This window comes from Labeo rohita, chromosome 22, assembly GCF_022985175.1.
Source record: "Labeo rohita strain BAU-BD-2019 chromosome 22, IGBB_LRoh.1.0, whole genome shotgun sequence".
Taxonomy (NCBI): Eukaryota; Metazoa; Chordata; class Actinopteri; order Cypriniformes; family Cyprinidae; genus Labeo; species Labeo rohita.
Window position 1 is genome coordinate 32,343,242 of NC_066890.1, and position 17,430 is coordinate 32,360,671.

Genomic DNA, 17,430 nt, shown 5'->3' on the forward strand with positions numbered 1-17,430 from the left:
GCTCACCATTTCAGGTTTCATCAACATGTTCCCCATCTGTGACTCATTGCAGTTCCCAGAAATTATTTCATTTTTTTTCTCCCCCAAGTCATTTTTATGTAATGCGCATCATGGCCCAAATATGCCGCTCTCCAAAAAAAAAACAAAAAAAAAAACACACACATACACGCATACATATACACACACACACACACACACATATTTGTGTTGCTGTAGCGATCGTTTTAAAACACGTTCCTCGGATAGTCCGGATAGTCTCGAGTGCGACCACGCAGGAATCCGGCACCCACCATCTCATAATGTCTGCGGCGGCCCGAAAGAGAGAAAAAAAATCTGGGGGACGATACTTGTGGAAACAATGCTCCAATCCCTGGAGCTTCACCTTCCATTGATACTCCAGAAAGGCCCGTTTGTATTTCTAAATTAAGTTTCTGCCTCCTTTTATGGGCCTTCGTGTTCCTGAGCCCACTGTGTAAAGGGCCTTTTGAAAGCGGGGTTTTAACACACAATTGGATTACAGCAAAGCACTTGGTGAGAAAGCGGCGGGTTGGGACGAGCGGACCTGCGAGAAGTACAGATGGTTTAGTGCATGCATAATGAAACAGACCAGGCGGTGTGTGTGTGAGTGCACGCTCGCCCCCGGAAAGCCCTAGGCCTGGCCTGGGAGAGGAAGGAGGTACTCGGAGTCAGCAGCAGGCCAAGGGGTATAACGCTCCTGCCCAACCTGCCTGCCGCCGCAAGCCGGTCCTAATGATCTAATTAGGGAATCACCTCGTCGACTAATTCAGCCACGTTCCTATCGGTGAAGCAACCTGAGCTCGTCTCAATTATCCCAGACGTAATTTTACCTCGTTGTCCCGTTCCGTAATAAATTCCGTCGTCGAATCGAAGCGGAATAACGCGTTGACTGAGTCGCTCCAGGTTGCTTTTCTTCTCCCACACCCGAGCGGCGTTCCCGTCTTTTTGATGGTGTGAGAACAAAATTAGAGATACGCAGGAACCATCCCGCCTCTGTCTTTCAATCGGCGGCCCATAGAGTGGCTTGTTATGCTCTTGTATAGAGGATTTAGGCCTGGTGAATGGGCCTGTTTGTGCACGGTATTTAGTTGTTTGTTGTTTAGTGTCTTTTTTTGTTGTTTATTTCAGCCGGGAGGGGTTTTTTTGTTTCCCCCCCTCGCTCTCCGAGGGCCCTCGACAGGGGGTAAATGCAGATGTGACACACTGAGTCTGGGTCTCACGCCTCATTTGCATATTTAATTAGCAATGGGCACTGTGTGAGAGAGCACTTGGTCCGCGGAGGGCAACTGGGAGAGTGTGTGAAAGTCCCCGCACACACGCACCCACCCGGCACCCGGTTTCCCGGCCCCCTTTCGTTGCGCTTTCACATATCTCTGGGCTGTTGCTGGGGTGGGTGGGGGGTGTATTGCTGCGTGTTTTTTTTTGTTTTTTTTCGTTGTTTCGGCCCACTCTTCAGATTGCCTTTGTTTTAAACTGTTGATGCAGACGGCAACGCTGAGCTGAATGCAAACAAGGCCCTAAATTGTTTACTTTGTCTAGGAGCAGATGAAGGGGCTGGCCAAACTTTTTTTTTTTTTTGGTGGTGGGGTTCTGGGTTTTGCTTTCTCTTCTTTTATCAAAAGTTACTTTCTGTGATTTATCTTTAACTAAAATTTGAATCATTTTTGTACGTTAATTATTGTTCAGTTTAGCCTGTTGGTTACATCTGTGTTTCAAATGGATGTTTGAACATATATTCTGTCAAAAATGAAGTGGAGGAAGTAATAAATCTTATTATCTTTTATCAGAAGTTTCTTTTCTGTATTTATCGTTAAGCATTCTAATTTTTTTGCAGTTTATACATTTACATATACATGGAACATTTGTGTTCCATTTGATGTTTTAATGTATAATCTGTCAAAAAATTAAGTGAAAAATTAAGTTTTCTTCTTTTATCAAAAGTTATCATTTACTGATATTTGAAGTCTTTTTTGTACGCTATTATTGTGCAATTTAGCCTATTAGCTACAATTTTTGTTCCAAAGTGATGTTTTAATGTTTATTTTTCCAAAAACTAAAGTTGAAAAAGTCTTGTATCTTTTTCTTTTACTAAAAATAGTTTTTATGTGATTTACTGTCAAATGAACTGAAATTTAGAGCAAATTTGTCTGAGATTTAGCCTTTTAGCTACAACTGTGTTCAAAAAGGATGTTTTAACATATATTTTGCCCATAAAAATCAAATGACAAAAGTCATTCATCCTTTTTCTGCTTTTATCAAAAATTACTTTTCTGTGATTTATCTTAAACCAAAATACAAAGCATTTTTGTACACTAATTTTTGCACAGTTTAGAGTAAATTTGTGTGCCAAAGTGATGTTTTATTTTTGTTTTATTTATTTTTTTTCAAAAACTACAGTGGAAAAATTTTTTTCTTTTATTAAAAATTGATTTTCTGTGATTAACTTGTAAATTAACTGAAATTTAGAGCATTTTTGTGCACAAAATTGTCTGAGATTTAGACTTTGTTACATTCGTGTTCCAAAGGGATGTTTTAGCATATATTCTGCCAAAATAAATGATGTGAAAAGGTCATGAATCTTTTCTTCGTTTATCAAAAGTTTGTTTTTCATGAATTATTGTGCAATTTAGCCATTTGTGTTCCAAAGTAATGTTTTAACATTTATTTTTCCATAAACTTAACTCTATCATTTTCTTTTATTAAAAATTGTTTTTCTGTGATTTACTGTAAAATTAACTGAAATTAAAAGCACTTTTGTACACACATTTTTTGATTAACCAAAATTTGAACGCTAATTATTGCGCAATTTAACCTGTTAGTTACAATTTGTGTTCCAAAGTGGTGTTTCAATGTTTATTTTTCCAAAAACTACAATAAAAAAAAAAATGTTTTCTTTTATTAAAAATAGTTTTTCTGTGATTTTCTGTAAAATTTAACGTAAATTGAAAGCATTTTTGTGCACAAATTTGTCTGAGATTTAGCCTTTTAGTTACATTTGTGTTGCAAAGTGGTGTTTCAGCATATATTCTTCCAAAAAAATAAAGTGAAAAAGTCATGAATCTTTTCTCCTTTTATCAGAAGTGTGTTTTCTGCGAACATACATAAATTATTCCGCAATTTAGCCTGTTAGTTAAGTGAAAAAAGTCTTGTATCGTTTTCTTTTATTAACATTTTTTTTCATGATTTCCCTAAAATTTAAAGCATTTTTGTACACACATTTTTCTAAGATTTAGCTTTTTAGCTACAATTGTGTTCCAAAATGTATAATTTTCCCAGTCCTTTTTCTTCTTTTAGCAAAAATTACTTTATGTAACTGAAATTTGAAGCGTTTTTGTACACAGATATTTGCACAATTTAGACTTTTAGTTAAATTTGTGTTTCCAACACAAATCAGATTCCGATCCCAAACTCGCCAGCCATTTTGTTTGGTGTGCTTGCTAGCACGACATAGGTAATATTTCTCCCAGCATGACTATTTTATCTCCAGCAGGGAATCAATACTCACCCCAGCGTTTAAATCATCTTAAAGGGTGTTTCTTTCCCATTTTTGGCTGTCGTAGAAGAGTTAAAGGGACCCGGGTGAATCTTTGCGAAAGTTCCCTTAACGTCACGGCACGAATCATTGCTATCGCAGCTAATGGCACCGTTAAAGAGCACTTCTTGGGAGAAATCGGAGCCCATCAAATTTATAGGGCCTTTTTTATGCAGTACACCCAGGTCTGAAGGCTTTCTCTCTCTCTAGACTTATTTTCATAAGTGCCTCGGCTGCAAATAGCACACTCAGTGTGAATTCACAGCCCAGACCCCACTGTCGGTCTGACCTACCGAGCCGCGTGCCAAAAGGACATTGGCTAGAGTACAGTCGGACCTTCTATTCCGATAACTTCCCTTTGCGTGTGAATGCTAATAAATACAGTCTGAAATTTACAGCACGCTCTGTCAGTTGATTTTTATAATCACAGAATTCACTTTCATTTATTAGAATTATATATCTTAATATATATTATAAAATATAATTTATCCTACAGTTCTTATAGTTAATAAACCATATTTGTTAACATGTTAGCTTACATCCCCAGTTGTTTTTATGCCTAGAAAGGCAGGGAGTGTTTTTACAATGCATGCAGTTGTCTGTCGGCCTATACCGTGGCAGCAGTCAGCTCTATTGAACCGGCAACACGGTGGCCTCCTGTGTACACACATCAGCGTAGGGTTTCACCTGCGCGGCCAGTGTGCGGTTGGCAGCCAGACTGCATGGTCAGCACGGTGATTCCTTGGTACTCTAGACTAGACGTTTCTATCTTGAGTCTTTAGGCTGCAGAAACAGTTTTCGAGAGGCTGTCAAGTGCATGATTTCATTGTGGTCATGAAACAAAAGTCTCACTTTCTGTCTCTTTGTGTGTTTCTCTACAGAAACGGGGCAGTCTGAAAGTCCGAACCAACCCAGTGAAGGTGACATCAAGGACCAGCCAGAAAATGGTGAGTGTTTCTACTCCCGAAACATGGCCATTTTTTTGGCCATGTGACATCTATGGTTCAAATTAAATTTTATGAAGCTATGAGAATACTTTTTGTGCACAAAGAAAACAAAAATAACGAGTTTATTCAATAATTTCTTATCTTCCAAGTTATCACATTCGGTACCATGCTGTTCTTTGAGGAACCCAAGATGGTTCTTCGAAGGTATTATTGTGAAACCCTCCTTTTGGAACCTTTTTTTTTTAAATTTCCTTTGAACAAAAGGTTCTTCATAGTAGAAAGATGATTAAATTGTTCTTTACACTGAGACAAAATGGTTCTTTTAAGAACTGTTTGCTGAAAGCTTCTCTGAGGAACCAAAAATCATTCTTCTATGGCATCACTGTGAAAAATCCCATTTGGAACCTATATTTTTAAGAGTGTAGAATCTTTCTATTGCACAACTGTTCTAAATAGTGGAACGATTATTAAAATATTTTTGAGACTAGCAGAAAATGGTTCCTTTAAGAGTTATTTACAGAATGGTTCTTTGAGGAACCCACAATTTATTTTTTTCTCTTAGAAATCAAGATATTTTATTGGAATTGATGGTTCCAAGCAGAACCTTTAATATTCATGGAATCTTTCCATTGCACAAAAGGTTCTACAGTGGGGGAAAGGGTTATTTTGATTTTAAACGTGTTCTTCACTCACATGTCCTTCACAATGGTTTTAAGAATTATTCGCTGAAAGTTTTTTGGGAACTGTTGAAAAACCCCTTTTGGAACCTTTATTTTTAAGACTGAAGAATCTTTCCACTGCACAAAACATTCTAAATAGTGGAAAGATTATTTACATATTCTTAAAACTGGGAGAAAATGGTTCTTTTAAGAGCTGTTTGATTAAAGTTTCCTTGAGGAACCCAGAATGATTCTTCTGTTGCATTGGTACACTCTTAAAAATAAAGATTCTTTATTTGAATTGATAGTTCCATAAAGAACCTGTAACCTTTTTTAATGGAATCTTTCCATTGCACAAAAGGCTCTTCATAAGGGAAAAAGGTTCTTTAGATTATGAAGATGTTCTTCACAATAGTTTTAAGAACTGTTCACTGAAAGTTCTTTAGGGAACTGTAAAAAAAAAACCCTTTTGGAACTTTTATTTTTTAAAGGGGCAAGGACCTTTCCATTGCACAAAAGGTTCTTCAAAGTGGAAAGATGATTAAATTGTCCCTTAAACTGAGACAAAATGGTTCTTTTAAGAACTGTTTGCTGAAAGGTTCTCTGGGGAACCGAAAATGCTTCTTCTATGGCATCACTGCGAAAAATCCCATTTGGACCCTCTGTTTTTAAGAGTGTAGAACCTTTCTATTGCACAAAACATTCTAAATAGTGGAAAGATTATTAAAATATGCATGAAACTAGGCGAAAAGTGGTTCTTTTAAGACCTGTTTGCTGAAAGGTTCTTTGAGGAACCCAAAATGATTCTTCTGTTGCATCAGTACAATCTTAAAAATAAAGATTCTTTATTGGAATTAATGGTTCCAAGAAGAACCTTTAATATTCATGGAACCTTTCCATTGCACAAAAGGTTCTTCAGTGGCAAAAGGGTTTTTTTTTTTTTTTTTAAAGATATTCTTCACTCGCATGTTCTTCACAATGGTTTAAAGAACTGTTCACTGAAAATGCTTAAGGGAACTGTTGAAAAAACACTTTTGGAACCTTTATTTTTAAGAGTGTAGAACCTTTCCATTGCACAAAAGGTTCTTCAAAGTGAAGAAGATAATTAAATAGTTTTTTACACTGAGACAAAATGGTTCTTTTAAGAACTGTTTGCTGAAAGGTTCTCTGGGGAACCGAAAATGCTTCTTCTATGGCATCTCTCTATGACAAATCTCTTTTGGACCCTCTGTTTTTAAGAGTGTAGAACCTTTCTGTTGCGCAAAACATTCTAAATAGTGGAAAGATTATTTAAATTATTTTAAATAATTGGTTCTTTTAAGAACTGTTTGCTGAAAGGTTCTTTGAGGAACCCAAAATGGTTCTTCTTAAAATGATTCTACTTAAAAATCAAGATTCTTCTGTGGAATTGATGGTTTCGTGAGGAACCTGTGACTTTCATGGAATCTTTCCATTGCACAAAAGGTTCTTCATAGGAGAAAAATGTTCTTTACATTATAAAGATGTTCTTCACAATGACTTTAAGAACTGTTCACTGGAAGTTCTTTGGGGAACTGTGAACAACCCTTTTGGAAGATTCTTTATAGTGGAAAGATTATTAAAATGACAAATTGTTCTTTTAAGAACTGTTCACTAAAAGGTTCTTTGGGCAACCAAAAATGGTTCTACCATGGCATCACTATGAACAACTCCCTTTGGAACCTTTATTTTTAAGAGTGTATGGGAAATGCAGGTTTGAATCTGGCCTACACTCTTAAAAAAAAGGGTGTTTTTGCACCTTTCAGTGCACCTTCAGAACAACTTGTGACTATAAAGAACATTTTCTGCATTTGAAAGATTCCATGGATGTTCAAGGTTCTTCAGAGAACCACAGATGCCAATAAAGAACCTTTATTTTTAAGAGTACATTATTCTGTCTCCAAAATACAGCTAGGGTGAGCTATAGTAAGAACTAGTTTGCGAATTTTTCACGTAGTCGAAACTCCAGAACTCGCTCTCTCCTCTGAAAAGATTAGCGTGAGTGTGTTAGCATAAGCCAGAGGTGGGTTATTACTCTTAAGAGGATTGCGTCCGCGTAAACTTGTGCGAAAAGTGGCGTCTTTCCAGCGCGGATGGAGAATTGTTCTAAACGGGCTCTTTTAAAACAAACACAGAGCAGCAATTCCGCTGATTTTGTGTGTGTTTACAAATTATTAGCGGACAATGAAACAGTCTGTCGAGTGATTTACAGTTTGAGAAAACATAAACACGATGATTGAATGGAAACAGTCGCCTGTTTGCTTGAGTTTAAACAGAGAATGATGTCGAAAAGTCCCACTTTTCCTCCCTCACCCCCCCTGGAGCTGCGTTACGTGCGTGTCCCTCAACACTGGATTATAAGGCATATTTTCCTCCGAACTTAAAGATTATCGCAGATGTGCGCTGCGAAGCTTGAGCTATTATTTCCACGCCCTTGTGTGTGACACCAACATCGCCCTGTTTACTCAGATTAGAGGATACAGACAGATGAGCGTGTTCATCTCTCTCATCCTGCGTGTAGCTGATATTATCTTTTCATCTCTCTCTCTCGTCGTGAACTGAAGATCACCCCTGAGTTGTGCCGATATAGACTGCACATAATCACTCCGCTAATGTCTTTTTTTCATATTTTCTCTCCCGTACAAACTCGCTCCATCTGGTATCTGTATCTGTCGGCCGTGATCTTCAGATTATTTCCAGTTGACCCCAAGCAGTACAGGCCAGTCTCAATCCAGTCTAAGAACCCTGGACTTAAATGATAAATGGTTTTATCATTTTTAATTCACAAAACTGGTCTCAGATCAGCAGCTTTTGATCTGATGGATCTAAAAACAGTGTATCCAAACTTCAGACCATATTTTACTGGAATAGTTTACCAAGAAAGTATATATATAAAATTATATTTTAGCACCGCTGAAATCGAAGTATATTGTAACATGATGATACGTCATAAGAATGAGATTTGATAGCTACATACAAATGGAAAACAGCAGCCGGGAAAAATATCATATAGTTGGTTGCATGGAAGAAAGACCGTCATACGGGTTTAAAATGACATGAGGGTGAGTAAACGATGACAGAGTTTTTATTTAGAGTGAGCTATCCCTTTAAAGACCACTGACTCCTTTCACTGCCTGTTAAATACTGTCAGACGTAGCCTAAGGCTATCACACACTTCCACCTTTTCCCTGTCACCACCTCTATTTCTCCGGGCCCGATGCAGGAAAACACGACCAACTTTTTTTTCTTTTTTTTTTTTCCATGGTTTGTTTTTGCTGGTAAACCTTGACCCTTGTGCTCCGTGCTACGTGCACTTTCACAAAGCGGGCTGCTGTCTTTCTGGGACGGGGCAGCCGTTGCACAATCCACAGACTATTAGATAAGGCCAGAGGATATCCTCTCCTTTACAAGCCCAGGAGAGAAAGGGGAGGTGAGAAATCCATAACGGAGAGCGCAAGAAAATGGAAAAGAATGTGAGAGACATTTGATAAGAAGCTAGTAAAAACGGCTAAACAGTTGTTTACTGCCTCTTGTGAGGCTTGTTTATGGGTAGCTGTCAAATGTCAAGCAGTGGATACTTCATCTAGGACTATCTAAAAAAGCGATTTTTCTTGTTATTGTGCATTGCACATGTTGTTGATGATAAAATGAATAAATGAGAGACCATTTGAAATGTCAGTCCAATTTTACTCACATCTAACTTCGTTCTGGTATGTGATGCATACTTTTCGGTATTCAATCATCAACTTGCTCTGCCTCTTAAACGACTTCTAGTCTCTGATGACATCACTGAGGCCTTATTGTATTAGATAATGTAAACAGATAGCAATTCAGCCATTGTTTTAGCAAGTTATTGTTCTATCTAATCACTTATGGACCAGTAAAATCAAGCTCCGCCCCTTCTCTCTATGAATATCTTTTATACTCATACCTGATTTTTTAATACAGATTTCTGATTGGTGTTAATCTGGTGTTAATCGGAGAAAAAAAACAACAGTCTTCATAATTCAGAATCAAAATGAAATAAATAGCTCTGCCTTTTAAACGATTTTCCTTCTCTGATGACATCACCAAGGCCATGCTTTATATTAGATCATATAAACAAATCGCATTTCAGTCAGTTCTAGCTAACTTTCACGTCTGGCTTGATTCTGATATGTAGCGCACACTTTTCACTAATCAGTTCTTGACAGATAAAATCAAGCCCTGCCCCCTTTTTCTCATTGGATATCATGTTTTACTCATTCCTGTTTTCTTAATACAACATCACATTGATCCGTGCATGTTATTCTGAGAACAAAAACACTCTTCTAATCAGAATTAAGTAACTTGCTCTGCCTCTTAAACGACTTTACGTCTCTGATGACATTATCAAGGCCAATACCAATATATACAAATGCCAGTTTAGCCTTTTTTTTTTTGCTAACTATTATTCATGTCACATGGCTATGTTCTGGTACATAACACACAGTTTTCACAATCCAATGATATATTAATTGATTTAAAACAAGACCCACCCATTTTTTTTATATCTTCATATATTCCTTTTTACTCAATCACTTCCTGACCAGTAAATTCTTCAATTAAATAACTTGCTCCGCCCCTTAAATGACTTTCTGTGTCTGATGATATCACCAAGGCCGCGTATTCTATTAGACAATGTAAACAAACAGCAATTTAGCCACTGTCTTAGTTAACTTACATTCATATCTGCCTCCAGTCAGATGTACCACACAGTTTTCTAATCTAATTAATTCTCGGCAGCTAAAATCAAGCCCCGCCCCCTTTTTTCTCATTGGATATCATGTTTTACTCATTCCTGATTTCTTAATACACATTCACACTGATCAGTGCTTGTTATTCTGAGGAAACAAAACATTCTTCATAATTCTTAATCAGAATTAAGTAACTTGCTCCGCCTCTTAATCAATCTGTCTCTGATGACATCACCAAGGCCAATGGCAGATTACACAAATAGCAGTTTAGCCTGTTTTTGCTAACTCTCATTTACGTTGCATGGCTATGTTCTGGTACGCAACGCACAGTTTTCACAATCCAATCATTTACTAATCAGTCAATCAATTTACTAATCAATCAATGTATATTCTATTTTATTCAGTCACTTCCTGACCAATAAAATCAAGCACCGCCCTTTTTCTCACTGAATATCTTTTTTACTCATTCCTGATTTCTTAATACAGATTCCTGATCAGTATTGATCTGAGTTCATAATTCTTAATTAAAATGAAATAACTTGCTCCGCCTCTTAAACGACTTTCCATCTCTGATGACATCACCAAGGCCTGTAGTTCTATTAGATAATGTAAACAAATAGCAATTTAGGCAGTTTTTTTTTTTTAGCTAACTTGCATTCATATCTGGCTCCTTTCTGATGTAACACACTTTTCCCTATCTAATTAATTCTCAACAGATTAAATCAAGCCCTGCCCCCTTTTTTCTCATTGGATATCATGTTTTACTTATTCCTGCTTTCTTAGTACACGTTCCTAATCACTGCATGTTACTGCATGTTTCTCATTTTTAGATTTTTTTTGGCATTTTTGCTTTTATTGCGAGAGAAGTGGGAAAGTGAGAGGGGGTTGGGATCGGGAAAGGTCCTCGAGCTGGGATTCAAATTTGGGACGTCCCTAGCGCAACAGTTCTGTATGTCAGTGTGCTGCCCACAAGTTATTCTGAGAAAAAAAAACACTCTTTGCAAATCTTAACCAGAATTAAGTAACTTGCTCAACTTCTTAAACAACTTTCAATCTCTGATGACATCACAAAGGCCACTGGCAATTTACACAAATGGCAGTTTAACCGTTGTTCTTGCTAACTCTTATTCACGTCACATGGCTCTGTTCTAGTATGTAACATGCAATTGACCCAGCTCTGTTTTGTCTCTTTGTAGATTCTTTTTTACTCAGTTAAAGAAGCAAAAAGTTCATTCAGATGTTGTGGAGTAATGAGCAAAGTGCCTAAAATCTACACATTATCCTTTGTACATTCACCTAAAGTCTTGAAAGTTGTTTTTTGTCAACTACCCAGATAAGGTATAGTTTTGCTTGTCCTGAGGCCCAGTGTAGTTCCACACGGCACTCTTGTTGCTGCGCTGGAGGCTTGTTGAGGTCTCGGTGCTGCTGTGAAAGGCGAACCCTGGCCCCTCCCTACATGTGTGTGTGCGGCGCTACAGTGGACACAGCTGGGAGTGATTATCCGTGTTGAGATATAGAAGCCCTGCCCCTTCCCTCGCCCCTGCCTCCCTATATGAGGCACTCATGGAAATGCCCTCAGTGAACTCCGGGTGCATATGCTCCCTATACTGGAATTCTAGTGACGAAGGCTCCTTCGCTCGCTCGCCCGCTCTCCCTCCTCAGCTCCATTGCGTCATCCCTCTATTTTCCAAGTAATGGTGCGCCTCACTTCTGCTCTGTATTATTGTTGTTTCACAGTATGTACAGCTGTGTGGAAACTTTGACTTTTTGCCTCTCTCGCTCTCGACCCTGTAGCCCACTGTCCTCGTCGCTTTGTCGTTTTGTAATCTACCTTGACTTCCTGCCACATGCCCTCTAACATACGTCTCCCCTCCTCTCGATACCTCCCCGAACAAACTCTATCTCACTTCTTCTCAATCTCAGGGGCATCTGTGCAGGAATGCTCTCCGGGTCTGCAGTCTTTTAGCTCATGTCAGCACTTTCTCTTCCAATGAGCCGTAGATATTACCCCTCCCTCTGTCCCTCTCTCTCTCCTTCGCTTCTCTCTCTCTGTTTTTATTATTTATTATTCCGCCCGTCCACATGCTATACGTCTCCTCATCCAGCCAGTCAAGACTAAACTCATTTCTATTGTTGGTTTTATAGCTCGCCAGCCACCGAGCAGCGCAGGAAGTCGTTTAATAGCTACATCACTTCTTCTCGAGATTCGTCTTGTCACCCCCCCCTCTATACATATATTTTGTTTTTCTCAGGAGAAAGAACCCTGAGCATTGCGATATCTTGTATATAAAACTTTTAAGATTCATACGTTTTGCATTTATTTGCATAATGCGAGTTGGTAGTAAGTTGAGTTTGATCATTTGTAGGTTAAATTTGAGGTTTTTAATGATTGAAAAATTAACATGTAATATATATATATATATATATATATATATATATACACACACACGCATTTTTATGTATATACTTAAATAAATGCTGTATTTTCCAGAATATAAATCACATATTTTATCGGAAACATTGCAACTTAAATTTCGTTGCGTACCCACTCACTTTAAAACATTTTTTTAAGCTTGTCGTTTATAATAAATGTTGTTTATAACGAATAGTGCAATAATTTTAATAATGTTTATTTTTATTTACTGGTGGTTTACATTATTTTTACTGTAATGATAAAATGTGACTTATACACCAATAGAAATTAGTGTTTCTTTTTTTTTACGTCACATTTTTTCTGCATTTATTGGCGCATTATTCTATAGTTCTCACTTTTTCAGCTATCACATTTCTGTTTCAATCTATTAACTTCTAATCTAGCATATAATCTATTTTATGTCTAACTTGTGATGATAAATTTTGCCATATCGGCAGAATTTCACAAAGTATGTAAGAGCAGGTCATTATAGGATATGCAGTCCACACTGACTGCATGTTTTGATTCTGTGGTGTTGGATGGTAGTAAGTTTAGGGTCGTCTGGTTGTCTGTGGTCGAATCTGAGGCTGATATGAGCTCCTCCAGCAGAGCAGCAGCCCGCAGGATGTGCGGCAGGTCCTGGGTCGGCCGTAGTCAGCACAATGAACACAGTAATTGTGGTCTGTCTGTCTGCTGGAAGAGGTAACCAATTTCTGCCTGCCTCGCAAAGAATGTGTTAGACTGAGATTCTACCACATATGATATATAATCGTGTTTTTTGGGCTTCCTGTGCAGCTCCTTGTTTATGTGTGTGCGTCACACCACACCGCAAAGAGCCTCTGCCCCACTGTACTGCAGACACTCATGGGACCAAATCCAGATGTGCTCTACCCTCAGTGTCACTCTAAACACTCCCTATTCCATTCCCAGCAGGACTGTGTGTGCGTGCGAGTGTGTTGTTGACATAAACACAGTCTTTGCTCTGTATTTTGTCATTCTGATAACAGTGTCTCTTCTTTGTCTTTTTGTGTTTCAGGGCACCTTGGCTTCCAGGACAGTTTCGTCACATCAGGTGTCTTCACCGTCTCTGAGCTCGTGCGAGTCTCACAGAGTAAGATCTCTACAGAATTACAGAATATTAAAAAATATCTTAAAACTCCTGATAAGTCAGTTATAACTTCACTTTCAGCAGTCAAATCAATTGAGCTTTCATAATGAACCTAAAAACATGTCAGGTTAGGTAAGTTCGATTGGGGGTGGGTTGTGTAAGGGTCACAATCTTAAGATTAACATGATTTAGGGCTGTAAGGTTCCCTTAGACCTGTTACATCCTAGTATGTGAAGCCCAGCAGCAGAATAAAACACCCTAGTTCAAGCACCTTTATTTCAGCCCAAAGGTAGGATGAGGCTAGTGATTAACCAGTGTGCTGGAGGAAAGCTTCTCTGGTTTCTCAGCGCAGTTTTCAGAACAATGGGCTGAATCCACTATCCCTCCACTCATTAGAAATCGAAACACCAGCGAAATGCAGCAGTCAGCTGAAAGTGCTTCAGTGCAGTTCAACAGTACTTGGACTCTCTAAAAAGAAAAAACTAAGTTTTTAGTGCAGTCTTTTTTAGCCAGTGTTTCTTTTATAAGCTGTTTTCCATAAATAAGCTGTATTGCGGATTTGGCTTTTCGGATTTTTAATGTTTGGTGCTTAAATTTATCGATGAAATGAAGATAGCGAGAAGGTGAGTATTTTTACAACTTGAGATTGATAGAGCGATTAAGGCAGAATGCAGAAGAAGAAAAGTAGACTTTCCCCTAGGAGGCGGGGAGCAAGAAGGGAGGATGGGACGGGAGTAAAAAACGTGACCTTTAAAAATTGCAGACGTTCACGGTGGAGAGTGACAGAGCGCAGCACGATCCATACGTGCCTGTCGATACCCGCTAACAATAGCCGATCCAAAGCGCCTGTCAGCACTCGCTGGAGCCTTCTGATCAAAGGTGCATTGATCACCCGCCTTCGTGACCTAATCCCGGGCGAAGGAGAGGAGAAGAGGGTGTCACGGGGCCCGGGCAAAGCCCCGTGGTCTCACCTCGCAGTCTGCCTTCAAAAACCCTCAAAGTGCCTGCCAATGCAAAGACAGCGTCTGGAGAGAACAAACATTTGGGTGCCACCACATTCTGGCGACGTGACAGCAGACGGGCGGAAGAGAAACGCAAGGGTCAACGTGAGTCCAGCTTGCGTGTGTGAGGTGGTGCAAAAGGATGCGGAAAATGATGAAAGGTATCAGGAGAGAGAGAACGACAGAGATATTAAAACTCAGCCAGCACTGTGCTGCATCAGAACTCCTGGCGTATGATGGTAACAAGATTAAGGAATATGCATAATTGATCCAGCTCTGCGGAGAGATCGGCTTTTATCCTAACATCTGTGACACACTGAGAAGAAAAGCAAATGCTGGGTGGCATATGCTGGATGTTCAATTCAAATCAAAGGGTTCTGTTCTCTTTTTCCCATCATTCTCTTTATTCCCCTCTCCTCTCCACAGTCCAGTGGCTCTTAGGCGGCAAGGGGTTGCCGATGTAGGTCTAAAGAGCATGTTACTCTTGGAATTCGAACAGGAAGAAGTGCCATTTAAAGTCTAACCTTTTCAAAAAAGTTGTCAAAAGTTGACTTGTTTGGATTCTGTAAATCCCCAATTCAGGTTTCTGTGGGACGTGGCCAATTCATTCAGTAATCCACAACAATTGTCCACTAATCACCTCAGTGGGGCATCTTAAAAACTCCTTCACTGCATCTTCCACTCTCGGAGCGGCGGGAGAGTTGACAGAGTCTCACCCTCCTGCGTCAACCATTTTCCTTCCTTAATGGGCAATACCATCTAAGAAGTTCAGCAGTCAGCAAAGCCCACAGTTAGCATAAGTCCTCTAACAGGATTGCTCCCTATGGAGTGACTGTGAATTAAAGTGCTGTATGCATGCACACTCATGACTTTGGTAGCTTCTTGTGGAAGGCACCGAGACGATGCTGTTGATTGAAGTGAAGAGGGTAAGTGCACCAGATTGGAAGATGGGTAGAAGAGGGTAATCTGGTGTACTGAAGTGGCGTATGAATTGCCCAGAGGAGTTCCGACGGGGCTTCTGTGTGGGAGCTTCTGGCAGATTTATTTAAGCGAACGGGGAAGGGGTTGAGTGCAGGCTCGTGCCCGTTCGGAAGATGAAAGGTCGTGATATTGAATGGACAACGGGCTGCCTTAGCTCTTCCCTGACTATACACTATGACCTTGGCTTTGTGCACCCATTACACAATTCAGTGGCAGCCCAATCGAATCTGCTTCTGTCGATCAATATCCTATTAAAGCACCACACAAAAAAGGAGAGGAAGAGAACGAGAGAGAGAAGGAGGGGCTGTCGGTGGTGGGGGAGAGCGAAATGAAAGTCTCCATAAAGTTAGCCGCTACAGCTACGTTTTTGTAAATGGAACTCCACATAATTGGCCAGTCGATACCAAGCTGGGGTAATTTCGGAGATTGGGTTTGCCTTTCCATATCCTCCTCCCTCCCCCTGCTCCTCCTTCATCAGCTATTCCCTTCTACCTTCTCGAGTCTTGCAGTGTTCTTAAATGTTCCCAGGAAGAGCCACTATCACCTAGAGTTTGTTTTTTCCTCACAGCTGAAGTCGGACACTGTCACGCCACAGCTTGGCACGCCGTCAAGCTCAGGTGAGCAAGAGGACTTGTACGCGAGCCAGTTTTACTGTTGCTGCCGCCCACTCAGAGCCTCTCCAGAGGAGATTGTGAGGGTTACAGAAGAGACAGGAGAGGATACGGGATTAGGATGAGGTTATTGTTATTAGTCCGCTTGCGAGAGCCTTGCAGAAATGTTGGCAAGCAGCACGGCAGCGTGATCCAGGGGCAGGGACACCTGGAAATCCCTGGGTGAAGGCCGGGCGCTGGCACGCACCATTTAGCCATATGACCGAACAGGGGGAGCGGATGAATTATGGAGTAGGAGAGGAGGCCGCTGTGGCAGAGACACTGCCGAGCAGCACCGGTGGGGATACGCCCACCAGTCTTGTCAGCACTGTGCCAACACTGGGCCAAAGCCTGCCAGTGGGCAGTGCCATCTGCAGCGAAATGCACACATGGGGCTTCAATCTTATCAACACTAGCTTGATGCAAAATGCCCTACATTTTCACTATAATAAAAATGGATGTGCCGTAAAAGCAGGGATACACCGATATGTTGATTTTGTCCAAATTTCCTCACCTTCATGCAATTCCAAACCTGTAGAATGCCAAAGTGTCCAATTTTTCATCCAGGCACAGGTTTGGAATGACTTGAAGGTGAGGATATGATAACAGAATTGTGATTTCTGGGTGAACTCTCTCTTCATGTCAAGCCAGCGAGCTGCTGATTATCAGCTGTTCTTCACAGGAGTAGTAATATGCTGAGTCCAGGACTGCTTTGTCTTCTACTTCTTGACCTTCCTCAACTGGACACCGACCTGCAGACTTCACCAGCGAGGTTCTGTCTGCCTTAGCTTCTCATTTGGTTTGATGGGAAACTGCACGGTGGAGGCGTGAGGTCTAGCCCCATGCGAACCCTCTCCTCCAGACTGAGAACTCTGGACCTATGCTGTAGGTCTATATCCACACAGGAGCTGATCCAGCAGAAAACCCCACTGAAGACCTGTCAAAGCTCGCCAACTTCGGACCAGCCCTAGATGAGATCCCATCACGCCATGGTCCTCTCGCTCAATAAAGCGATGAGGAGTAAGGCGGGGGAGAAGACGGGGTGAACAGACGTCCAGGGTTTTGAAGTTGATTGCTGCTGCCTTTGTTGTCAAATGCTTCAATTTGAAAATCCGGCCTGAACAAAAGCCGATTTTTTTCTCCTCTCTCTTTCGCTTCCTCCTCCCCCTGCTCTTTTCAAATGAATAGCCTCCCCAGCTTTTGTAGATGCTTTAGCGGCCAGTGTTTGGGTGGGAGGGGAGGAGTATGTCTGTGTGTGTGTATGTTAAGAGGGATTGTCAACCCTTGAGACTACACCTAAAAACCTCCACCACGTCGGAGACTCGGTCACTTTGCTGTCCGACAACAAACTTCCTGTAACTTGCCGGCCTTCAGAACTGTTTGCCTGG

General features: G+C 40.3%; 1 protein-coding gene across 4 annotated transcripts in view; it reads left to right on the forward strand.

Moving 5' to 3' along the window:
- nfia (nuclear factor I/A) overlaps positions 1-17,430 on the forward strand; it is a 180,274-nt gene that overhangs the window by 97,920 nt on the left and 64,924 nt on the right. For all 4 annotated transcript variants that reach the window (XM_051095173.1, XM_051095174.1, XM_051095175.1 and 1 more), the window contains exons 3-4: positions 4,432-4,497; positions 13,339-13,413. In XM_051095173.1, coding sequence (XP_050951130.1) covers positions 4,432-4,497; positions 13,339-13,413 — 141 coding nt within the window. The remainder of the gene's footprint in view (positions 1-4,431; positions 4,498-13,338; positions 13,414-17,430) is intronic.